Raw genomic sequence first — 22,535 nt, 5'->3', positions numbered from 1 at the left:
CCTCTTTCTTCTACTAAGGAACTCAGTAACCCAAACATAATAACTATTGACAGGTGTTTGTTTTGAATTGAATCTTTCTCATTTAACTCCTGGGGTCTGACCATACACGTATGCACATATTCATAGTGCATATTTAGAAATATCCATAAAAGTATATTTGTTTACAAAACATTTCAATCACACAAACGAATACGTAACATAGATAAGAAAGAACAATAAAACAAGCACCCATGGTTCCACACTCCAGTTTATAAAAAAAGACGCTGCCAATACCTTTGAGGGTCCGGGTTCAACTAGATTTTTTTTTTTTAAACTGTAACAAGCCCCTGCAATTTAAATCTGAATGCGTATATTCATTGATTGACTGGATCATTCATTCATTTGTCAGATGTGCCTACTAGGCGTCAGAATCGACATAGACGAGATGGTTATTTCTCTTGTTGGAGTGAAGTGGGTCAAAAGTGACATCGCTGTCTCTAGAGGTGTACAGATTGCCTTTGCTGCTTGCGGTCCCAACCCTGCCGGGCCCTCCGCACCCGGCGTGGTTTCGGCTTGCGGATACTTTGGGCCGAAACTACGCGTCCCGGCAGTCCGCGGGGCGAGTGGGCGGAGCTGGGCCCGGAGCGGGGGCCGGGCGAGAGGGGGCATTGTGTCGGGAGCGCGGAGCAGCATTTGTCTGCTCGAGGTGCTCGCGGAGCGAGCGTGGTGCTCGGCGGCCGTGGGCTGGAAGTGTCAGCGGTGGCCGCGGCCCCGGGGGAGACCGAGTCAGAGGAGCCACGCGCCGGCTGTCCGCGATCGCTGGCAGGGAACGTCGTGCTAGCGGAGCAACATGCAGATAGGCGCCCGGCGCCCTGACGACCCCTCCCGAGGAAAAGAGGCCGGAGCTGCGCTGGGGCGGCGGGGAGCATGAGGGAGGCCGGGGGGCGGCTCGGCTCGGAGCGCTGCTAGGGAGCGGTGCGCGCTGCACAGTCGCCGGGGCGCAGCGGAGGGCGGGGAGCCGCGCAGGTCGCGCCAGCGGGCGGGAGCCGGCCGCCTGGAGCTGTTCTGATTTCCGACGCGGACGCGAGGGGCCCGGAGCAGCCCCCAGCCCCAGCGTGCAGCCAACATGGGCAACGCGGGGAGCATGGATTCGCAACAGACAGATTTCAGGGCGCACAACGTGCCTTTGAAGCTGCCTATGCCTGAGCCAGGTGAACTGGAGGAGCGATTTGCCATCGTGCTGGTGAGTGTGCGGCGGCCGACGGTCGGGCACTGGGCTTCGGGCTGGGAAGCGCTTCTGACCCCCTCCCCGCGCCGAGAGCGAGCCTCCCGTCCCGAGGGGGAGGCGCCCACCTTCCCCTTTGTGGCCTCCCCCGCCTCCTCTCCGCTCTCCTTTCCAGTTCCTCCGCTCTCGGACCCTTAGGAGTCCCTGGATGGGGCCGCGGGCTCGGGGCGGGCTGCCTGGTTAGCCCGGAACCCATTGTCTGGCGGGAGAGGCACCTCGCAGCGTGTGTGCCCAGGAGGTGCGGCGTGGGAGTGAAGGGGAGGCGGCGCGGGCCCAGGAGGAGGGGGTGGCGAACCGCTAACGCTTAAAGGAAAAAAAAAAAAAAAATCACCGCAAACCTCGAGCCTCTGTGGACCGTCGGGCGGGCACCCAGCCCCGGGGCTGCGGAGTCCGGGGCGGCGCGCTGAGCGGTGCGTGAGAGCGAACTTGGACGCGGACGATGCGGCTTGGTGGAGGGGAGTGCCCCCGAAAGGGAAGGAGAAGACACCCGCGGCAGTGCGGCGCCCCGGTACCTAAGCGAGGAGAGAGGCATCTGAAACCCAGGCGAGAGAGAATCTTCGCCTCAGTGCGTTCCTTTTGGTCTTAAATCTTAAACCACAAAAATGTGCTCTTTCGTGGGGACGTGTTGCGAGCTGTTCTGACTCCAGGGGCGACCCCTCCCCTCCGACACCTAGCCAAGTCCCGGGCTCCCTCCCGAAATCCGCTTTTGCCCGGTTTTACAGCTTCTTAAATCCAAGACTCCGAAGATTCTCTTCTTTCTCCCTTTCCTTATGGGACTTAAGTTTCTGGGCCCTTCCTTGCCAGAGCTTGTCAGTGCTGTGAGCTCAAGAGGGTGTGGCGGTTCCCCCACTCCCCCTCCCGCAGCGCCCTAGCCAGTCTGTGCTACAGTTGGTCCTCAGACTTCAATTTTTAGTGTCCCAGCCCCTTTTAAGGGATGTTGGGAGGGAACCAGACAAGATCAGACACTTGTAAGTTTCCCTTTTCCTAGTAAGTTACCTCAACTCTACAAGGCTAAGCAGCAAGAGAAACTCGTGCTCGGGGCAGCCAAATTTTGCGTCTGCCTGAGAGTTTTCGGCATGTAACCTCACAACCTTGGGAAAGGACCAGAGTCTGAACACTAACTTGGACATTTAAATTGCCTTTTTTCAGGCCTTTAAAAAGGGGGTGGTTTGATATGGGGAATAATGTTCTGAATGGTAGGTTTGCTTTGTACTCTGTGGGAGAATGGTGGCCACGAGCTTTTTCACACCACTGGGAAACACTGGTGTGGCAGTTGGGAGACAGATGAGGCTGCCTGTCTTGCTTTTTTGCATCCTCTGTGATCTCCCACAGCTGCTCCCACCTTGTGCAAGATGGGACACTCTGAAATGAAAGCATAGGCTTAATTACTTCTCAAGGCAACCTGGGTGCATACTTAACTTGCCTTTCCAGAGACAAACGTTTTTATTCTAAATCCCCTTCCTACCGGACACATGATCCTTACCCCCCAGCTCTGGGTTTACTGTCTTTCCATCTATGCTATGGTGCTCTGTTTTTGTGTACTTGAAGGGCCAATGACATAGGAAGACCAGATAACAATAATGCAATTAAGTTTGCTCAACTGGGAGAGCATGTTTTGCATGAGCTCTCAGTTACCCTGCTGATTAATAACACATGGTATGAATTAATCTTGAGGAAAATAATGTCTTGTCATTACCATTTGTGTTACTATTAAGTCTAGCAGTCACAAACTTAGTATATAGACATTTGTGATTCTGCATCGTAAGCTCCTTGGGGCAATGGTTTGTTGTGGCTACTTACACTCTACTGTGTCACACAATTACTGGATGCAGTTCCTTTTATAACTGTTGACAGTATTCTAAGCCTATGAAACAAACAACACCAGGCTGACCATTTTTGAATAGAGACAGCTTTTGGGAAAGTCACAGCTTGGGAGCCCTCTTGTTAGGGATGCACTTGACCCATTGGTTTAATGTAACTCCTTAGCTCCAGCTGCTCTTTGAAAACCTACAAAAGGAATTAAAAGGAATCTTGATGGAAGTTCAGAGTTATGGCGATTTCTCTTGTGGTCAGTTTTTTTTTCCTGAAATTGTACATGTGATGCTCTCAACTTTGTTTTACTTCTGAATTGCTTAAGAAATCAGCTCAAACCATTTATTTCTGGAGATCAAGCTTGGACCTATTTTAGGTTGGCAAGTTTTTAAGTATGTCGAGAAATTCTTTTCTCTGAGACAATAGGAATCATTTTGGCATTATTGATCCTAGTTTTATTTTCCTATATGAGAAAGATCATATGTGTTTTGGGAGGAAAACCAGATAGTAATACTGTACAGAACATCATACAAGCACCTCATTGTAAGTATGGCTTACATCAATAATTAATGAGCCATTTCAGGCATGGAAAACAATTCCGCCTACCCCCAAGCTCTAGAATATTGAAAGCATTGGGGAAGAGTAAATAAAAGTAATAATGACAGAAGTCCATCTATTTCTGGAAAATCTCGAGAGAACAAACCTATTCAATGACTATTTCCCAGCCCCTTCAGTCTATATGAATTAAATTGTATAAATCTAAAAATGGATATGAATGGAAAGGTGAGAGAATAAAAGATTGCTGAATTAAGATCAGTGGAGGGGTAAACTTTAAAAGAATAACAGTTTTAAAAAAAACTTTTAAAATGAGATTTTTAAATAGAGATTTGTGTGAACTTCCCGTAATTAATGATTAGTAAAAAATGGATCCAAATCTTAGGAGCTTAATCCTCCTAAGGACTTGTCTTCAGCATTATTATCGTAATAGTTATAAAACTTTAAGGGAAAAGATTGCTGACTCCTTATATACATTTAACTATTTGCATCTTTGTACCTCCCTTTCAGATAGAGCTATAAGTGATATGCCTTTGTGTGCACACAATTGTGATGTTTCTGTTCCACCCTTCAATATGTTTCGTAAGTTATAAAATTATAAATTCAGTCATCTACTTCAACTTTTGTTCCTTCGGTATATATGTTTTATATATTTTGTGGGTAACATTGGCCTATGTTCGTTGGGTTCCATACATTTATAATTAAATATCCATGTGGCTCTCCATTATTAAACACTGTCTAATTGTTGAGGACACAGATATGTTTCCCATGTCCTTCATTTTCAAAGATGACACTATGAAGGTGATTTTGGGTGTGGTGAACAAATGATGGTCTTTGTCCAAGAATACTTCTTTCTACATTAGGCACTCCATAATATTCAATAATTTTTGGCTTGCACACTGTCCCCAGAGCCTTTATCAAAGAGCTATCCTAAACCTTCTTTGAGTTTCAGAGGAAAAGATAATTTTAAGCTCTCTATCCTAGCTGCTCTGTCTCTGTATGATATCAGATAGCTGGCTGCTCAGAAAACAGATTCAAAAAGACAGATTAGGAAATGATGGCTTAGGGCAGTATTATCTCATGTTTGATACTGGGAACTGCTTTGGTATGGGATTACTTTGAGTCAGTTTCCTTTTTTTTTTTTTTTGCCCTGGGGTTGAATGTGGTCATTTTGCTTTAGAGGAAGTGAGAATATTTTTTGAGTACCTACTATGAGTATGCTCTGTGCTTACATGTTCTCATTTAATTCTCATAATAATTCCAGCTATCAGGAACATTATAGATAAGGAAATAAAGATTACCTAAATTGCTTGATGTCATACAGTTATTGAATAGCAAACCTAGGATTTTAACCCAGATTTGGATCTCCTCTCTGCCCCCCCATTATATTATACTTCCTTGGGCCTAGGACTGAGGAGGAAAACAAAGGACGGGGCGGGGGAGGGGGGAGGGGGGAGGCGGGGCTGGAACTATCAGTAAAACTGTAAAAAAACCCAGAAAACCCAAAACCTAAATCTGATAAATGCAGATTTGGATCTTCACCATGCTGTTGTTTTTGGCATGGAGTTAAATACTGATTTGATCTGAAAGGCACTCTTCAGTTTTTCCTAACCAGACAGACTTGAACTACTTTGATTTTAGATTTTCCAAACCGGAGGGAGGAGACAATCTGTCAGTGTAGTGCATACACTCAAAATGTAATTGTGAAAGGGACAGGGAAGGCCAAGTTTTAACATTTAAGTTTATTTCCCTCTGCAAGGTGTCATTCCCTTTTCACCACCTCCAAGGAGAGCTCTTGCCATGAAGTCTGCTGAGCAGATGGATGGGTAGGAGTATAGTGAGGCCATCGTCAGATGCGTGCTCATTTGTTTTCTCACATCTTTCTCCTGCCGGGAGGGAAAGGAGGTAGAGAAATGGGGTAGAGTGTTGCCACTTTGAGCCATTGCAGTCTCATCCTAAGTAGAAACTCCTCGAGCTGTTATATTCTCAAAAGTAGGAATATATGCTCAGGACTGTGCTTGTCATCATTATCTGGGTGCATTTCCCCCCATCTCTCTAATAATGCCGATACAATAAATTTAGGTATCTAGGATAGAAGTTGATAAAGGCTATCCTCTGAATGCAAATGTTTGGCTCCAGTGAGAGACTGGCCGCACTTTAAGCGGATGAAATCTGGGGAGAAAAGGTACGCATGCTCTTAAATCCTTAAGTGATAAGAAGTACTTTTACTTGTAGCCTCTCATTTAGCAAATAGCTTTGGCCTGGGAGGCAGGAGATGTAGTTTCCAGAATTATATTTGCTGCACCAGCTTGAACAAATTAAACTCTCTGGTCTCTGATTTTTCTCCTCAATAAATAGGAACAAAATTTGACACAATTGTTAGGATAGTCGAGATTTTAAAAAATCATAGCACTTGAAAGTGTAAAATTTCCAGAACATAATGTATTGTAATCCATTAGCCGACTTCATATTTTGAAGAACTTTCGTGTAGAAAAGTGTGTAGCTGTATTCTGTGTGGTCTAGAGAAGAGAATCCAAGGTTGGTGACTGAAAGTTACACAAGCCTAAGGAAAAGTATTCTGATATTTAGAGTTGTCAAAGAGTGAATGGTGAGCCCTGCATTAGATTTGCTCAGACTGACATCCTGTGGAAAATGCTGACGATTAGGAGATCTTTCCGAACCCAAGAAGTAGCTAGTGTATTACTGGCTTGAACTGTGCCTCACCTGCAGGTTCTAGACATAGAATGAAAGCACCTGAAAGTGGGGAAGGATCTTGTAGGTTCCTCCTGGGCTTAAAGAAGAAGTATAGACTCATGTTTGGGAAATTCATTCAACTTTATAAAAACTGTTGCCTGAAGGGCTTGGTCTTAATGAAATGTGCTCTTCTTTTCATGCTAGGGCTTGGGAAATAAGGACAAGGTGAAGCGGGCTCTCTGGCCCTCATATTTAAGCCAGTAATAGATGTTGTAAAAGTGGCCAGTAAAAGAAGCACTGATTCCAGATGATTGTCTTTTGCAAGAGGGTGCTGGTACCAAGAATCCTCTTAGGAACAAAACAGTGAATTCTTATAAAAGAACAGACTGGAGTTACTTAGAAGAGAGGGTGAGTTACAAGCTGTGCAGCTGTTCGGCAGCTAAACTCTTGTAGAGTGGCTCTTCCGCTCCAAAATGGGTGACACGTGCCCCTTCCTCCATCACAAGGAGTATGTTTCCAGGCTTATGGGTCATGGTGTCTGTAGAGAGGCTTCCTGCGCCTTTTTAACTCCCACCTACTTAAACAGTGGGGGCAGAGATAACTTGCCTCTTCCCTTGAAGATGATGTCTTTATCTTACGGGGTGATCTTCTTCCCCAGTCACCCATCCTCTTCTCCAGAACCCTCTCTTTCAGCCTAACACCAGGGACTATGTGGTTTCCAGCAAATATAATTTGGAAGTAATGTCTGGGGAAGAGCTGGTAGGCCAGAGAGCTATCATGGGCTATGATTCAACTAAGGCCCACAGGTGTGGGCTAAGATGGCTGGGAATCTCTTACTTGGGAAATGCTAAGTTCCTACTTCAGGGAACTTAATATAACACCAGCAACAGAAAAACGACCATTGGCATCAACTCCAGGTAGGCACCTTATCACAAACTCTGTAGTTTCTAGGACATACCAGAGGTGTTCCCCTCATCACATCTTCATTGGTCTTGTGTGGTATGAACCTGACTTTAGTGACTCTTATTTCACATGTAACCTTAGTCTACTGTCTTTGCTGAAAAAGCTTTATCATAAGCCCTTGTATCCGTTGCTACAGAAACTAAAAGATTTGAGGTGTTTAGACCCTCCTGTCTCCAGGGGTAATCTGCCTCGACTGACTGCTATATGATAGGCTGTGCCCATGGCCTGGTTGATACTAAAAACTTATTGGCTTGGGAAAGGTGTCAAATAGTTCACATTTTTTGGCCCTGTGCCTGGTGCTGGGCACTAAGGTGTGACTAGTGTTTGAAGGTAACAGATCTCACCTATCTCTGGTTCTGCCTAGAGTTGAGAGGATTTGCTCAGGAACCTGATTTTTTTCCCCCTTGTCCCTCCCACTCCTCAGTGGAGGTTCGGCCAGACACTTTGTTTAAGGTAGGATAATGAAGGGATTGACAAGCTAAAGGTGGTGGCTTTCATGTGGCTGCATGTCGACAGTACCTGGGAGCCTCAAACAATACAGATGTCTAGGTCCCACTCCCAGAGAGATTCTGATAAATTTGTCTGGAGTTTGACCTGAGCATCAGGACTTTTAAAAGCTCCTTAGGAGATTTGAATGTGCAGCCTTGGCTGAGAGCTGCTGTGCTACAGAAGTGGGTTTCCCCCCTTTTCTGCCTTCCTCGAAACACCAAAAATTAGAATTAAAACGATAGATAAAAGCAGATGAGCGTAGTAGGAAAGGAATTTTTTTAAGAGGTCCCAGAAAGTCCGGGGAAATTAGGCACAGTGGAGAAGGGTTAAACAAAACAAAACTACTCAAGATGTTTGATTCAACCAAAAGCACCAAGATGAGAAATACAGAGAAATGGATCAAATCCTGTTGAATGTTCAAGGGACTTATTTAACTACTTAAGAAATGACCATCAAATAATCATACTGTAAATTTGCAGAGGAAGTTCTGTATGTTATAGCTGCAGAGAAAACAGTGACTCTAAGGTGTACTTCTGGACTAGAAGACTCAATAAATCAATTGTATTTTTGCTTGGGTCTCTATTCTTCAGCCTAATTGTTGGTTCAATGCAGGCCTTTTGCTTTGATCTCTGGTTTTACCACTTACAAAGACTTGACGAGCTTGGCTTCCTGGAGTGAAATTCAAATACACGCGTGAAATGTAAACAACATTCATTTATTAAGAATTCTATAATCAAGGCAAATTGGCATGCTTATATAAGCAATTATCTTTGAGAATAGAAAGATAAATGGGATGCTAGGTCAAGAATGAGCTGACTGTTCCCCATGCTAGACTCTAGTTATTCCTTTTATAGTTATAACATAAGCAAATAGACATTCCTCTCATTCATTATCTTTAGCATTTGTGGTTTGGGGTTTGAGGACAGTGTATGTGGTTTTCTGAGCTGAGAGGGTAGAAGCAATTATTGTCTCATTTTCGTCTAGAAGTATAAATAAATCTTTCAGGGAAATGTAGGTAGTTGGTTTATGACCAGACAAAACTTTCTAGTATTTGGAAACAGGGTGGGAGAAGGTATGGATTTAGATAGGAATAGTAAAGAAGAAGAATGTAGTTTTATTTTGGTGGGGATGGTAAAGAAGACAATTGTTTTACAAAGGCAGAAAGATTGAAAATAACATCATCTGTCTTAGGTGAATATCATTATTATTTTGTACAGAGGAAGTGTTAGGGTAACTAATAGCAGGAGAGGCTGAATAGAACATGATTAGATTTGTACCATGGTGACACTCAATTTGCACAGTGAGTTCACTGCCAACTGTCTTATTTGTGAAAGCTGGGGAACCTAAATGCAAAGGCCATGAGTCAGGGGAATAGTTTTATGGGTTAGTTTCAGTTCTGGCTTTTTCAGTCTCCGATATGGTCAGCCTTGAGGGTCTTTCAAGGAACCTTTGCCTTTTTAGTGATAATGGAGTATCTTTTCTAATCGAGATTCTTTATCCCCAAGAATTTCTGCCCGGTGAACCTAGGAAGCCAGTGCAGTCCAAATGTCTTAGGACCAGGATGCTATAAATTTGGAATTGGTGATTCCCCAGGCCTTATCGCAGAATCATTATTTTATTGCCAACTAATCAGGCCATCCAAATGCAAACCTGGAGAGGCCATTTAGAACTGTGCAGCTTCCTGGGATTGTGGAACATTCAGCTTGCCAGTGTTCAGCCACTCCAATGTCCTTTCACAGAAAAAGTTTTGAGTCTCAGGGCTGGCTTTTTGGAAAGCATTTGTTTGATTTAGAAAACTTCAGATCATCTGAATTTACCAGGTCCCAATCATTTAATGGAGTAATACTTTAACATTAGACAACTATATTTTTGTCATTTTGCCAGTACTTATCAGAAATTCCAGGGTTGGTTTTTCTGTGGTTTTTCTGTCGATAATGGAGAATTTTAAAAATTCTTTCTTTATTGTTCTTTGGGATGATAAAGAATCATCTTTTAATCATCCTTTAAATGAATCTTTTTAATGAAGAATAACATACAAACAGAATTGGGCCCATGTCATTAAATGTACAGCTTGGTGGGATTTCACAAACTGAACACACTGTTGTAAACAGCTCCTCCTTCAGGAACCAGAATGGTTCCCTGTTTTTCTTTCAACGTGGTTCTACTTGGCTCCTTGCCTCCCTAGCCACAGTCACTCACCTGAACTTACTTTCCAAGTGGCTTGACTTACGTGGAGAAAAGTAGACCACAGGATTGTGCCTTGCGGTCTGACCGTGAATGACTGTCACCGTGAGCTTTCCACCACTTCCTTTGAGAGATTTCCTCAGCCCAAGTAGGCCTGACTGTTAGGAGACATTGACATTGCAGCATCCTCCTGTTTTTAGTTCCATCATCATCGATAACCCTAATGGTATTTCTTTTGCATGTGTATGGTATCTCTGTTTTTCATAATACTGAGATGAGGACATTTTGATTTGTGCTCCTAGAGTAAAGCATGAATGGGGAGGGATTTCCACAGTGAAAATGAGCATTCGCAGTTGGGGTGTCAATATGTGGAATTATGTACTTGCAGATACCCGTTTTATTTATTCACTCTCAAGCCTGAGTTCTAGCCTTTGGTTTTTGCCATTTTTCTTGATGCTTCTTTTAAAATATTAAAAGGTATATGATTGTGAATTTCATTTTCTGATTCAATTTTCCCAGTAAAACCCTGTTATTCCAGACATCGATCCAACTCGAGAGGTTCTTTGGCCATGTTTGTTAATAGTTTGCTTCCATAATCTTCCCTGTAACTTGTGTCCCTCTTGGCCTTCCCCTCGAAGCTTCCACCATGTGGCCAGATCCAATTCTCTTCTTTTTCCTTCCTCGGGCCTGAGTTGGAGTTTGCTTTATCCCTGCCCACAGAACAGTCCTGCACTTTGCCTCTGTATGCCTTTTCTCATGGTGAGTCTCTTACGTATTTTATGTTCCCTTTGCTTCTCTGTTTATTGAAAACATATCCAGCCTTTAAGGTGTTCTACAGTCTCACCTCTTCCAAATGTCCTTGCAGACCGACATCTGCTTGGGAGAGGTGGGAAAAACAACTCTCCTCTCTTTGATCTCTTGATAGGATGAATAGTATGAATTGTTTCTCTTACTCATGAGGCCCTTGATTAAATATCACCTTGTGTGAGGTGTGACTGTAAAATAAGAGGATGCTTTTATGTGTAGCTTTGTAGTCACTCATTACACTCTTAGCCATGTGTTTATGTCCCTGTTTTATTTGCTAGTTCACATTGTGGGCTCCTGGAAGGCAAGGATCATCATATCTTACAGGTCCTTAAACATTCCACAAATGAAGGGAACAGGACATGGGATATATTCAGCCCACTTTTCTTAAACATTCCAGCATAGTGCTTGGTCCGGGGAAGGGTCTTAGAAGGAAATTACTGACTTGATTAGAGAATGGTGTCCACAGAAGCAGTGCCAGAAATTGAGCAGCTCTCAGAGAACCTATTTAATTGACCACAGTGGGCTGTTGATTGCACAAAATTGGTCTTTGTGTTGAAATGAAACTTTGTCACAAACTCTTACTCATCTTGGTATTCCCCACATCATGTGATTGTAGTAGGTGCCCAAAAATACTAAGTATTCAGAGGTAATAAGATGACATCATGCTTTACCTGACTTCTTATGGAAAACTGGTGAATTAGGAGAAGAGGAGTAGGGCAGTTGAAATGGCCAAAGAAACTCAGTTTTTCACTGTCACTAAGCCAGATTGGTGTGTCATGATGTACTGTCACCAGTGAGTAGTAGCACAGTAGTATAGGGCTTTCTTTTAACAGAACGTCCTTCGTGATACTTTTTAAATTTGGACTGAGGCAGGTTTAAGTGAGCAACATTCCTTATTTTGGCAGTTTAGTGCTTTGCTGTTTGCATTGTTTTTAAATTATCTTCTATGAGTTTAAGGGTTCTTAGTAAATGAGGCAAATAGAGCGTGAGGGTGTGTGGCTTGAAGTTATATAGGAAGATGGTGAAGTTTGTGATTTAGTCCTAGATTTTTTGCACTAAAACTCTGGGGGACATTCTACTGTAAAATAATATGTTTATGTGCTCACTCGTATTCTGTTCTGTCCTTTATGGGCATTATTTCTGATATTCCTGGCAACCCTTGGGGGGAGATATTATCTTCCTTTTACTAATGAGACAGTGAGGCTCTGTGTTACAGTGGCCACTACCAAGTGACAGAGGCAGGATTTGAATCTAGGCCCGTCTGCTGAGAGAACCTGCTGCTTCTGTACTACGCTATGTATATTTTCTGAGTTAGTTATGTCATATGTATGCTTCTTGTTGTTTGTTCTTCATATTCAGTCTAACCCTTTGGACTAAATTCATTAATTCACACAATAGCTGTACTTTGTGTACATGAGTCCAAATTGATGTGATTGTAGGTACACTAAGTTCTCAGGGTTCAGAAGGGAAGTGCCATTTCTATATTATGAGTATTCAGAAAAAACTTCCTTGGAATAGGAAGTGGGAAGATGCTAGCTTGATCCCAACCAGTACCTAGACTGAAGTTTTTATACTACATTGTGCAGTTTTGCTCTTTTGTCACCACTTTAAAAGAGCTTCTATTTTAATCTGACAGTCCTAGGATATTTACTGAGCACTTACTATGTGCCAAGCAGTGTTGTAGGCACTGGGGGATGCAGTGCTGCACAAGGCTGACCAATCATCTGCCTTTGAGGAGTTACAGTTTAGGGGTGGGAGCGAGCAGTGGGGGAGCCAGACATGAAAGGGGTACACAGGTACATAAATGGTCTGTTCTGATGCTGCAAAGTGCTAAGAGGAGAATAAACCAGGATGATGTGAGGTGGTGCCCTCTTGGTTAAGATCTGAATGATGGGTTGCAGGTAGTCAGTGTGGGGGGCAGGTAAGAGCCCTCAGGCAGGAGTAGCCAGGGCTCCATTTGTTTCTCCCCTGCTGGCTCAGGGTAGAGTTCCACCAAATCTGAAGTAAATGAAGGGAACAGCACATGGGTTATATTCAGCCCACTTGACTTCAGACCTTACCTGTGGGGAATCCTCAGGGTGGAGGTGCAGGATTCTGTTTTCTTTGACTGTCATAACAGCAGTTTCTTGCAAGTGGCTTTGAGCAGTCACAGTTCTGCCCCTTGTTAAATTCAAATGATTTCTAACACATGATCATTGCAGTCTTGTCACTTCTAGGCCCATGGGATGTACAGTTTGAGAATGGAGTATTTGGTTAGTGTGAATATTTGCATTTGCAAGTAAAGGCACTTTGAAGGCTGGTATTTGAAATGGCCCATTTTTGGTGCATGGGTTAACCTGGGTCAGACAAGGAAGGAAGAAATTCCTTTTTTGCTGTAACTTGCTACTAGCTTGTTGCTCAGGTTTTTTTTCTTTTCTTTTTTTAAAAGATTTTTTTTTTTTTTAAATTTTAAGCGCATGCAAGAGGTTTTCATTCTGAAATTAAAAATAAAAGTTGTGTGTAGTTAAAATGATCCCCAAATTTCCTTAAGTTGTCCATAAAGGTACAGTAAGCACAGTTCTAGATCTACAACCCTAGAAAGTAATTCTAATGTAGGTTAAAGTTTGAGACCCTCCGAGCTTGACTAAAGGAAAAGCGCCGACAGAAAGGCCTGCAGGCAGCCGTCTTGGGAGTTCAGACCATTCTGCTTTTAACTCTCAGACCTCTAGCAGTGACTGGAAAATGAGAGGAGAATTCTGATATCTTGCTTGCCTATCAATTCACTCTGTTCAGTATCACAGTAAGTCTTTTCGTTCATGGGAGTAGACTTATTTCTTATGAGGACTTTAGGGCAGCCCTCAAGTTAAATGTGGGTTTGATGCAAGTACAGCAGTAATAACAATAATATCACCTATTGTGCATTTCTTTAATCACTTCAGTGAACGTGAAAGGTAGCTCACAATACTGTATCATCTCTGTTTCATATATGAGAACTGAGGGTTAGAGGAGTTAAAGGACTGGCCTGAGGATACATTTCTAGGCATTGGAGCTGAGAATCAACTTTGTTGACTCTGAAGCTGTGCTCCTAACATGCTGTTTTGACTCCCAATTGCAAAAATATAAGCATGATAAATATATATGTAGTGTTTTGAGGTAAATTGAAAGCCCTCTGAGGTTAAGCGCAATATCTTTTCATCCTGTATTAATTTTGTCGGTATATGCCCAGAACCAACAACCAACAGCAGTTATATATTCATAAAAAAAAAAAAAAAAAGATAAGAACTGGATGAATAAGCTATTGTACACTGTTGAAATAGTAAAGGCCAAATAAGCTTGTGATCAATTGGCTATTTTATAGTAACTTTTGTCCTCTGAAGGCTCTCTTTCAGACAACTGTCTCTGAATGTTTGTTTTTAAAATGTGTAATCTCATTCATTCCTGCAACAAATGTTTTGTTTGGGTGTTTTCTTCAAGCCAGACATTGTTAAGATGCTGGAACACAAAGGTGAATAAAGCAGCATCTCTATCTTTGAGGAGTTAACTGCCTAGTGGAAGAGATAGGCATGAAAATGAGATTTTAAAAGGCATTTATCATATGTATGTGCTGTGTATATAATGTGCTATGGAAGTGCGAAGTATTGTAACATTTTAGGTTAACCTGCTAAATCTACATGAGTCAGTAAATTTGGGTGAAAGTTGTAATAAAGCCCAGATGAAATGAATTCTGCTCAGTCTGAGTACTTAAAGATTCAGGTGTGTGTGTAAATGTACCTGTGCAAACCTCTTGGAAGAGTCTGGTAAAAAGTGCTAATTATCACAGACAGCCTTTTAGGTGGTAGAGCATTCTGCTCTGAAGAGTAACAGACTATGAGGCTTACTCCTAGGTTGCAGGCAACAGAAACTAAATGTCTGCTGTACTCACTTTGCTAGAAAGCCTACAGTTTTCTCTGCAGAGCTTATTGTAGGGAGTAATGGCATTGGACTATTAGGACCCAGAGTGAGCATTTACACTGAACTATTAAACAAGGCTTAGTTTTTTAAAAAAATACTTGTTTATGAGCACAGTCTTTGTAGTTAGACCTGAGTCTGAATCAGGATTTTGCTGCTTACTGATTGAGCGATCTCTCTAAGCCCAGTTGGCCATGGCTGTCATATGAGTTCGAGAGCTACCTATTTGGGTTGTTGGGAATATTAAATGCTGTTGCTTAGCATAGTCACGTTGTGCAGCTTGGGTAAGCACTTCACAAGAAGTGGTGATTCTGATTATTTTGCACTCTTTTTATTTGCCTTTATTAAAACATTAATTTTAGAAGCTAGGCTGTGGACTCTCATAGAACTTGAGTTAAATTAACATCAAACTCAGTGTAAAGAGTGCCCAGAATCGAAATGAAGGTGGCTTATGCTTGCTGCTCTCATCTTCAGGTTGTATTTACTGACCTTCTTTCATATATGAGTGTTTCCAAAGGCCTGGTCCACTGTATGTAGCCTCTACTTGGATATTTCATCTTGACCCCTGTGTATTTTGTGCTGTCTAGAAAAAAGAGCCAGATGTTTCAGGGCATTGGATTATTCCGTTTCGGAGCCTAATAGAAGTGTTAGCATTTTCAAAATTGAAGCAGACCACCACCATGCAGTGTACAACAATGTGACTGTGACTTCTAAGCATCTAGTTCACATAAGAAAATACATTCAAGTAGTGACCATTAAAGAAACTGCTGTTGAAGTTTTATTTGGCTCCAGCTGCATTCTGGGATGGATGGAGTCTTCGGGACTTCATTCTAAAATCCAGCAGTGGCAGAAAAAGGATTTATGTAACTTGGGTGTAGATGGCCTTCTGTTTGATTTGATTGAGATGACAGCATTGTTAAATAAAAGCTTCATCCTTGTTTCAAATCAGAAATACAATGCCATCCGACTTGATCTAGGAAAGAAAGTAATGTCATTTACAGGTTGCATTCCCTCAGTAACCCCTTGCTGTATTTTTTTTCTTGAAAGTTCTTTATTAGTGTATTTGGGTTACATCCTACATAGTCTGTCTTGCTGAATCAGAGCTAAGCTTATGAAACAAACCAGTCCCAAATCAAATCAATACACTACCACCATCCAGAAATGAGAGCCTCGAATTTTCTGAAGATGCTTTTTACACCCTCTTCTCTCTTACTCACCAGTGAGGTTAATTTCTGTTTCTCTCAGCTGATGAATGCCATTTTTGCCCTACCTTTTATAGTGGCACTCTACTGTTTAAAGTTACTGAGATAAAAGAATATTTGACAGAACTTTCAGACTAGTATTAAATAAAATTCTGTATTCTCAGACCTTTGAGGGTCCATAAATCTTGTGGGCTGCAGCTGTGTGCATGTTTTCCTTGGTGCCCTATTTTCATATTAAATAGTTTTAATTTTTGGATTTTAGTAATGAAGGTATGAACCCAATCTGTCAGGCTTCTAGTGGCATTTATTGTAGCCTTGAGCTTAGAATTGCATGAAAGGATGTAATAAGCCAACTCTAAGACCGTCCAGATGAAAAGGATTATAACTTGGTACAAAAATATTAGCATGCCCGGCCCGGCGTGTGACTCATTCCTTTTAGAGTATCCATTTTGACACCTTTTTTGAATCACACATAAATCACAATGTGGGTATTTTTGGCGGGGCGCTAGACTTTACCCTGATACTGGCAACGGTGACCGCCAAAAGTGAACAAAGAGAATTAGAAATGAAATATAACAGTGTTGCAAATGGTTTTTTTTTTCTCCTGGAGCAGAAACAAAATCGGGAGCCTGATGATGTCTTTTTCATTGTCCCAAGAAAACTGTTGCTTTATTGCAATGAAAATAAAGCTCTGATGGGTTGTCCCATTCTTTGGCTCTAGGAACTATTCTTATGTTTCCATTCAAGAGTTTTCCTTCCGGAATGCTCTCCCCTACCCTAGGAATAATTTTTTTAGGGCTTAAGGTTTTTCTCATGATGTCCTGGTGACTAAGCCTGTTTTGGGATCACTCCACCCTGAGCTGCATGTAGTCCTTCTGGGAAGAAACTCCCATGCACTGCAAAAGAGCAGCGGAGACACAGGGTGTATCTAGAAATGAAAATTTGACCTTTTGTCTCTCTTTTTCATCTTTCTCTCAAACAGGCCTCCTTTCCGTCTGTGTAAACAGACCCTTGAAATTGTTGTAGTCTATCATGCTGTTAAATGGTTTGAGTCACTGCTCCAAATATGTGCTGCCACATTACGCAGAAATCTCCTTTCATACAATTTAATGCTGAAAAGTGTGTGTACTTGCAGCATGTGTTCTTCAATGAGAAATAGTTCTAATGGATATGTTCTTAATGAAATCGTCCCATCATTTCAGACTAGTCAGATAAAATATCCACCTACCTAAAGAGATAAAATGTTACAGATAGAGTCCAAGCTTCTCTGCCTTATTTCCTCCCTTCCCTGTATATGTCATTTCTGTGCACATTTGGCAGAAATTATTTATAATTGTTCGAGTTTATAGAACTAGTCTCATAACTCACGTGTGCTTTTGACTCTGCGCATTTGGTTTGAGAAGTATTCATGTTAATGCATGTAGCTTCAGGTCATTTAACTTGTGAATTATATTCACTGAATGAATGTACCATAAATTATTTACAGTTGGTCTTCATCCTTCCTGGAGTCTGAATTTGCAAATTTGCCTATTCAGTAAATTTACTTATCCCCAAATTAATGCTTACAGTGTTTTTGTGGTCATTCATGAATCACAGAGTGGTGAAAAATTTGAGTCACCTGATGAGCAGTTTCCCAAGCAAGGCTACTCCAAGTGTAGTGCTGAAGTGCTGTTCAGTGTTCCTAAGCGGGAGAAGACTGCAATGTGCCTCATGGAGAAAATACGGGCGCTTTGTTAGAGCATGAGTTAGAGAGATGTTGGCTTTGAGTTCAGAGTTAATCAACAACATATATTAGATAAGGTGTCTTTGAACAAACACACACATAACAATTTTATGTGTTGTGACCAGAGGCTTGCAGAAACCTAACCCTGTATTTCCCCTAGGAGCATTGGTTCAGTATTTGCTAAATCAGTGTTTGCTGTCACTTTCTAGAACATGACCACTGTGAATAATGAGAATCGACTATCTCTTACCTTATTGATGGGCGTTTAAGATTATTTACAATTGCTTATTACACATAATGTTACAGTCATCCTTGTCTGTGTCACCTGATGCATAGGTGTAAGTTTCTTAAGGTTGTATACATAGAGGTTCAATTGCTGGGTCCTGGGTATGCCTATCTTCAATTTGATTATTGTTGTTGAAACGCTCTGTAGAGTAGTTATTTCCCTTGGTGTAGTTGATGTTAGTGGGGTTTGTTCCCCTCGTCTACTCAGATTGTACCTACTACTCAGAGAATTAACAAATATTTTTCAGCACCTACCAGGTGCTAGAGATTATGAATAATAGCAGTGAGCTGTCATCCAGGAGTTCGTTTCCAGTGATAAGATTTAGAAAGAAAGAAAAAGTAGTTGCCATCTATTTAAACTATCTTTGAGATGAGTATGGACTGAGATTGTTTGGACAATGCTTAATGTTATAATAGCAGCTAATATTAATTGTCTTTTGTGCTGGACTGGACATCTTTTATTGCATTTAATCTTGATAACAACCCAAGGGGGTAAGTGCTGTTATTCATTTTTACTGAAGAGGAAACTGAGGTGCGAAGAGATTGAGCAGTTTGTCCAAAGTCACACAATAAGTGACAGAGTCAGGGTTTAAACTCAGGCCCCCTGATGCCTGAGCTCCCAATCTTAACCGTTGCGCTCTATATGCCTCAGTTTTCCACTTAATTTCTTACATGTTGCCATGACCTAAAAGGTGGTCTGTCTTTATATAACAGATTAAAAACAATTCAGGGGAGTTGGAGAATCATGAAGCAGGACGTAAGTGTGGAGTTTTCTTAAACCAGAGGCAGTGGTGAGGTAGGACGTATAGGGGACCATCATGGCTTTCTTATGGATTACCCAATCTGTCTTTGATCTTGGTGGGAGGAATTCTTAATATCTAGAAATTTTTATCACTGTTTATGAGCCACTGAGTAGTTTTGGGAAGAGGAAAATTTGTGAATTCTGTCTGTCCAGTTTATTTGCTCAAGTGAGGATTTCGCTATTTGTACAACAGTTGCATTAATAATCTTAAATACTTTTGAGGCTTTCTAAGGGCCAAGTACTGTTTGAGTGCTCTATTTGAATTTCTCAGAACAATTATATGGAATTTTGATTAATAAATGGCTGAGCAGGATTTGAATGAGGCGTTCTGACTGCATAATAATACACATTCAACTACTCTACTCTGCACTCCCTTGGTGAAGATGGAGTGGCTTGAAGTAGATATCACTTAGGAAGGTGACATCCTCCGGTAATAAGCCACAGGCTGTAAACCCAAAGGCCTGATTATTGAAACAGAACACACTATTTGTGTTAATTTGTCATTATCAGAAAGGAGAAACAACAACAGCAGCATTATTAAGGGGTGGTCTGTAAGCCACCAATAGCACCATCGTTCTCAGAGGCATCTTACTTGTTCCTAGTCAAGTGAATGGGCTGTCTGAGATATTCATAGTAAGGCGAATGAGAAAATTGCTGCCTCATTTCTTAGAATCAGTGACTTTGTTCTTATTAACAAATGATCTATATCTCCTGAAAGGAAATAGTCACGGCTTACTCTGAAAGAATTAAGATTGTTCTTGGAATCAGCATCTTTCAAACTCCTGTAACCTATGCTAAAACGTTTTACATTCATGGCCCAATATATATATATATATATGTATATATGTATATACAGATTCTGTCAATCTGAATAAAAACCAAAGCGAGTTTTCATAAAACAGTACTTATACTAAGTGAATTGTACTCCATTTTCTATACCATTCTATTCTTTTAAAATGTGGTCACCTTATTTCAGATGGAAAAGATGCACTATATGATAAAATTCCAGAAATTGTTCATAATTCCTATTGAAGCAACCTGGTCAGTTTTCCTTCAAACTCCTTAGCTCATAAAGCCCACACAGAAGAAATTGTTTACTCTTTAGATTTGATCATACGACTATTCCTTCGGTCTTTGATGAGTTGCCAATGTCTCTGTTCCCTATGGTTATGCGAAGATTGGAAACATTTGCTTTATAAAGTTTTTGACTGCATAATGATCGGTGGAGAAGAATTAAGAGTCGAGAGGATATTGAGAAGAGGGCTTACTTGTAGCAGGTATGTTAATATATTTGGATTGGTACCCTTATTTTTTTTCTAGAAAAACATTTATCTGGAAAATACTACACTTACAAAGTAAGGGAAACTTTTTTGATTCTTTAGATCTCTTGAGTTTTGCATATGTGGTGGCAATCTGGATAATAACAGTTTTGTAAATTTTTTGAAATTTAGCTTGATATTTTCAACTTAATTTTTACTCAATGAAATGTTTCCACTAGAATAAAAGCGAGAAACCAAAATCACAGGGTAGCCATTTGGGGTGTCCGTTCTACGTTGTTTATGGGTGATTTCTAGGCTTTTTGCTTTGTTTCAAATATACTTTAACTTTCTGATAACTTCATAGGTAATGGTCCTTATTTATTATGTCTGTTTTAATCCACATCCATTCTGCTTGACTTCAGTAATAAAATACTATCACATCGGAAGGTGATTTGATGTTTTGCTTCTATGTGCCTAAATTTTACTGTATATGTGAGGTCTGTAGACTTCACAGAGTAGCACCGTTCTCAAAAAATCATTCATTTTCCTGGGTTTATGTTTCTGATTTATAGTTTAACCATGAGGGCTGGAATGACTTAAACCAGAGGCTTTAATCCCATCTGTGTCAGCCACATCCTTAAGGTCTCCTGTATTTTAACTTCACCATCTGCAAATGGAATAAATAAATAAAGATGTTCTTACCATCTCAGAGCATTGATGTGGAATAAATCCTGCAAAGAGCTTTGGTAGAGGGAAATTGTTTTATATATAATAATGCAGAAAGAGGAATTACAAAGTCTTGTTACTGTAATGTTATCAAATAGAATATAACCATTTACACTAAATGCTAATGTTAAGCATATTTAAAAGTAATTTTTTCTACTAATGCCAACAATATATTTTCATTATGAAAGATTAGAAAACACAGTTTAGAGACAAAATATAAATACTTTTAATTCCATTGCCCAGAGATAAGCACTGTTAACTATTTTGGTGTGTATAGTCTTCTAGTATGGTTTCATTTTCTTGTGTGGATCCATGTCATGAATATCTTTTAACATTGATGTGCATTTTACAGTTTGTTTAACTAGTTCCTATTGTTTGAGTCTCATTACTGTCTGACTCTTAAGTTTTGCCAAGATGAATATCCTTGTAGCTGAGCATTGACACATTCTGAATCTTTCCTTAGAATAATGTTGAATACAGTTTAAAAGGCAGTTCAGAGTGGTGAATTAAATGGGTAGTAGGAGAATTAGAGTTGACTTTTAACGTTGCTATTAACTGTTGCTCTAACCTTTACGTCACTTTCTTTCCTGGGCTTCATTTTCCTCCTCAGTAACAGAGGTAAAATGAACCAACTCCTGAAGGGGATTTAATTCTGACCGCAATCACTTGCGGGTATTTTACAGACAAAACTAGGACTGAAAGGGACTCTAGTGTTGCTTCTTCTAATGAATTCTGTGTTTGGAGGTTTACTTTTTTTTTTTTTTTTTTTTGTTCCTGATGCCAAAGGTATTGAGCATGCTGTGGTACTTTAGAGTCGTAGTTATAATCATTTATAATCAGTAATTATGATTAATGGTGTCTGAAGCTGAGCCTGTTCTGACTTTAGGAAATAGTTTTATTGACAAAATCCCACTTAGGAAATTATTGAGTTTAACATTGTTTTCTTTAAAAGTTAGAGACTCATCAATGGGTAAACAAAATGTGGCATATCCACACAATGGGATACTATTTGGCCATAGAAAGGAATAAAGCACTGATACGTGCTAAGACATAGATGAACTTAGAGAACATTAACTCCAAGAAGCTCATCACAGAAGACCACATATTATTACATGATTCCATTTATATGAAATGCTCCTAACAGGCAAATCTATAGAGACAGAGTGGATTAGTGGCTGCTTAAGACTTGGGGAGGGGGTGAACCTGGGTGGGATTTGGGTGGGTAATAGCTAAAGTGTACAGGGTTTCTTGTTGAGGTGATAGAAATGTTCTAAAATTGATTGTGGTGATGGCTGTACAACCCTCGAATGTAGTAAAACCTGTTGTATACTTTAAATGGGTGAATTGTATGGTGTGTGAATTATATCAGTAAAGCTGTTACCAAAAAAAGTCAGATTCTAAAAGCCTTTGTTTCACGTTTAGATGTTTGAATTATAGCTAAATGGAAATTGATTATATTAAACTCCTTATATGTTGCTTCATTTCCTGAGAATCTGTTTGAATCTCAATATGGGAGGATGACTGAATTGCTAGCCTCTTCTTCCCCATGTGGAGTTTGTTTTGAGGGCTTTACTAAGATACTTGTTAATTTCAGCACTTTATGATCTATTTCCCTTGTCCCTCGGGGTTTCTGAAGTGTTTGTAAGATACTCATTCTGGATGCTTCTGAAAAATCAGAATTTTAATAGCCTCATTGGTGGGCTGAGTTTTATAATGGGTAGTGTCTGAGTTAGTCTCCTCCAGCTTGAAAAAAAAATCCAGCTTTATTCAAGAAAGTTTTTTGCTGGACAGTTTTCTGTGTTTTTACTGAGAGTTCAGAATTGTCTCTCATAATAAGTGAAAT

The 22,535-nt window shown here is 40.8% G+C and overlaps 1 protein-coding gene across 4 annotated transcripts in view; it reads left to right on the top strand.

Annotated features, from left to right (window-relative positions):
• Positions 1-626: 626 nt before the first annotated feature.
• Positions 627-22,535, top strand: part of FMNL2 (formin like 2) — a 270,355-nt gene continuing 248,446 nt past the window's right edge. For 3 of the 4 annotated variants that reach the window (XM_011359342.2, XM_011359360.2, XM_011359351.2), the window contains exon 1: positions 1,106-1,222. In XM_011359342.2, coding sequence (XP_011357644.1) covers positions 1,106-1,222 — 117 coding nt within the window. Of the gene's footprint in view, positions 1,223-22,535 lie in introns of all 4 variants that reach the window. The other variant, XM_023530077.1, reaches the window with a different exon arrangement.

Source organism: Pteropus vampyrus, unplaced genomic scaffold (genome assembly GCF_000151845.1).
Source record: "Pteropus vampyrus isolate Shadow unplaced genomic scaffold, Pvam_2.0 Scaffold2, whole genome shotgun sequence".
NCBI classification, from domain to species: domain Eukaryota; kingdom Metazoa; phylum Chordata; class Mammalia; order Chiroptera; family Pteropodidae; genus Pteropus; species Pteropus vampyrus.
This window is presented reverse-complemented; position numbering and strand designations above follow the sequence as displayed.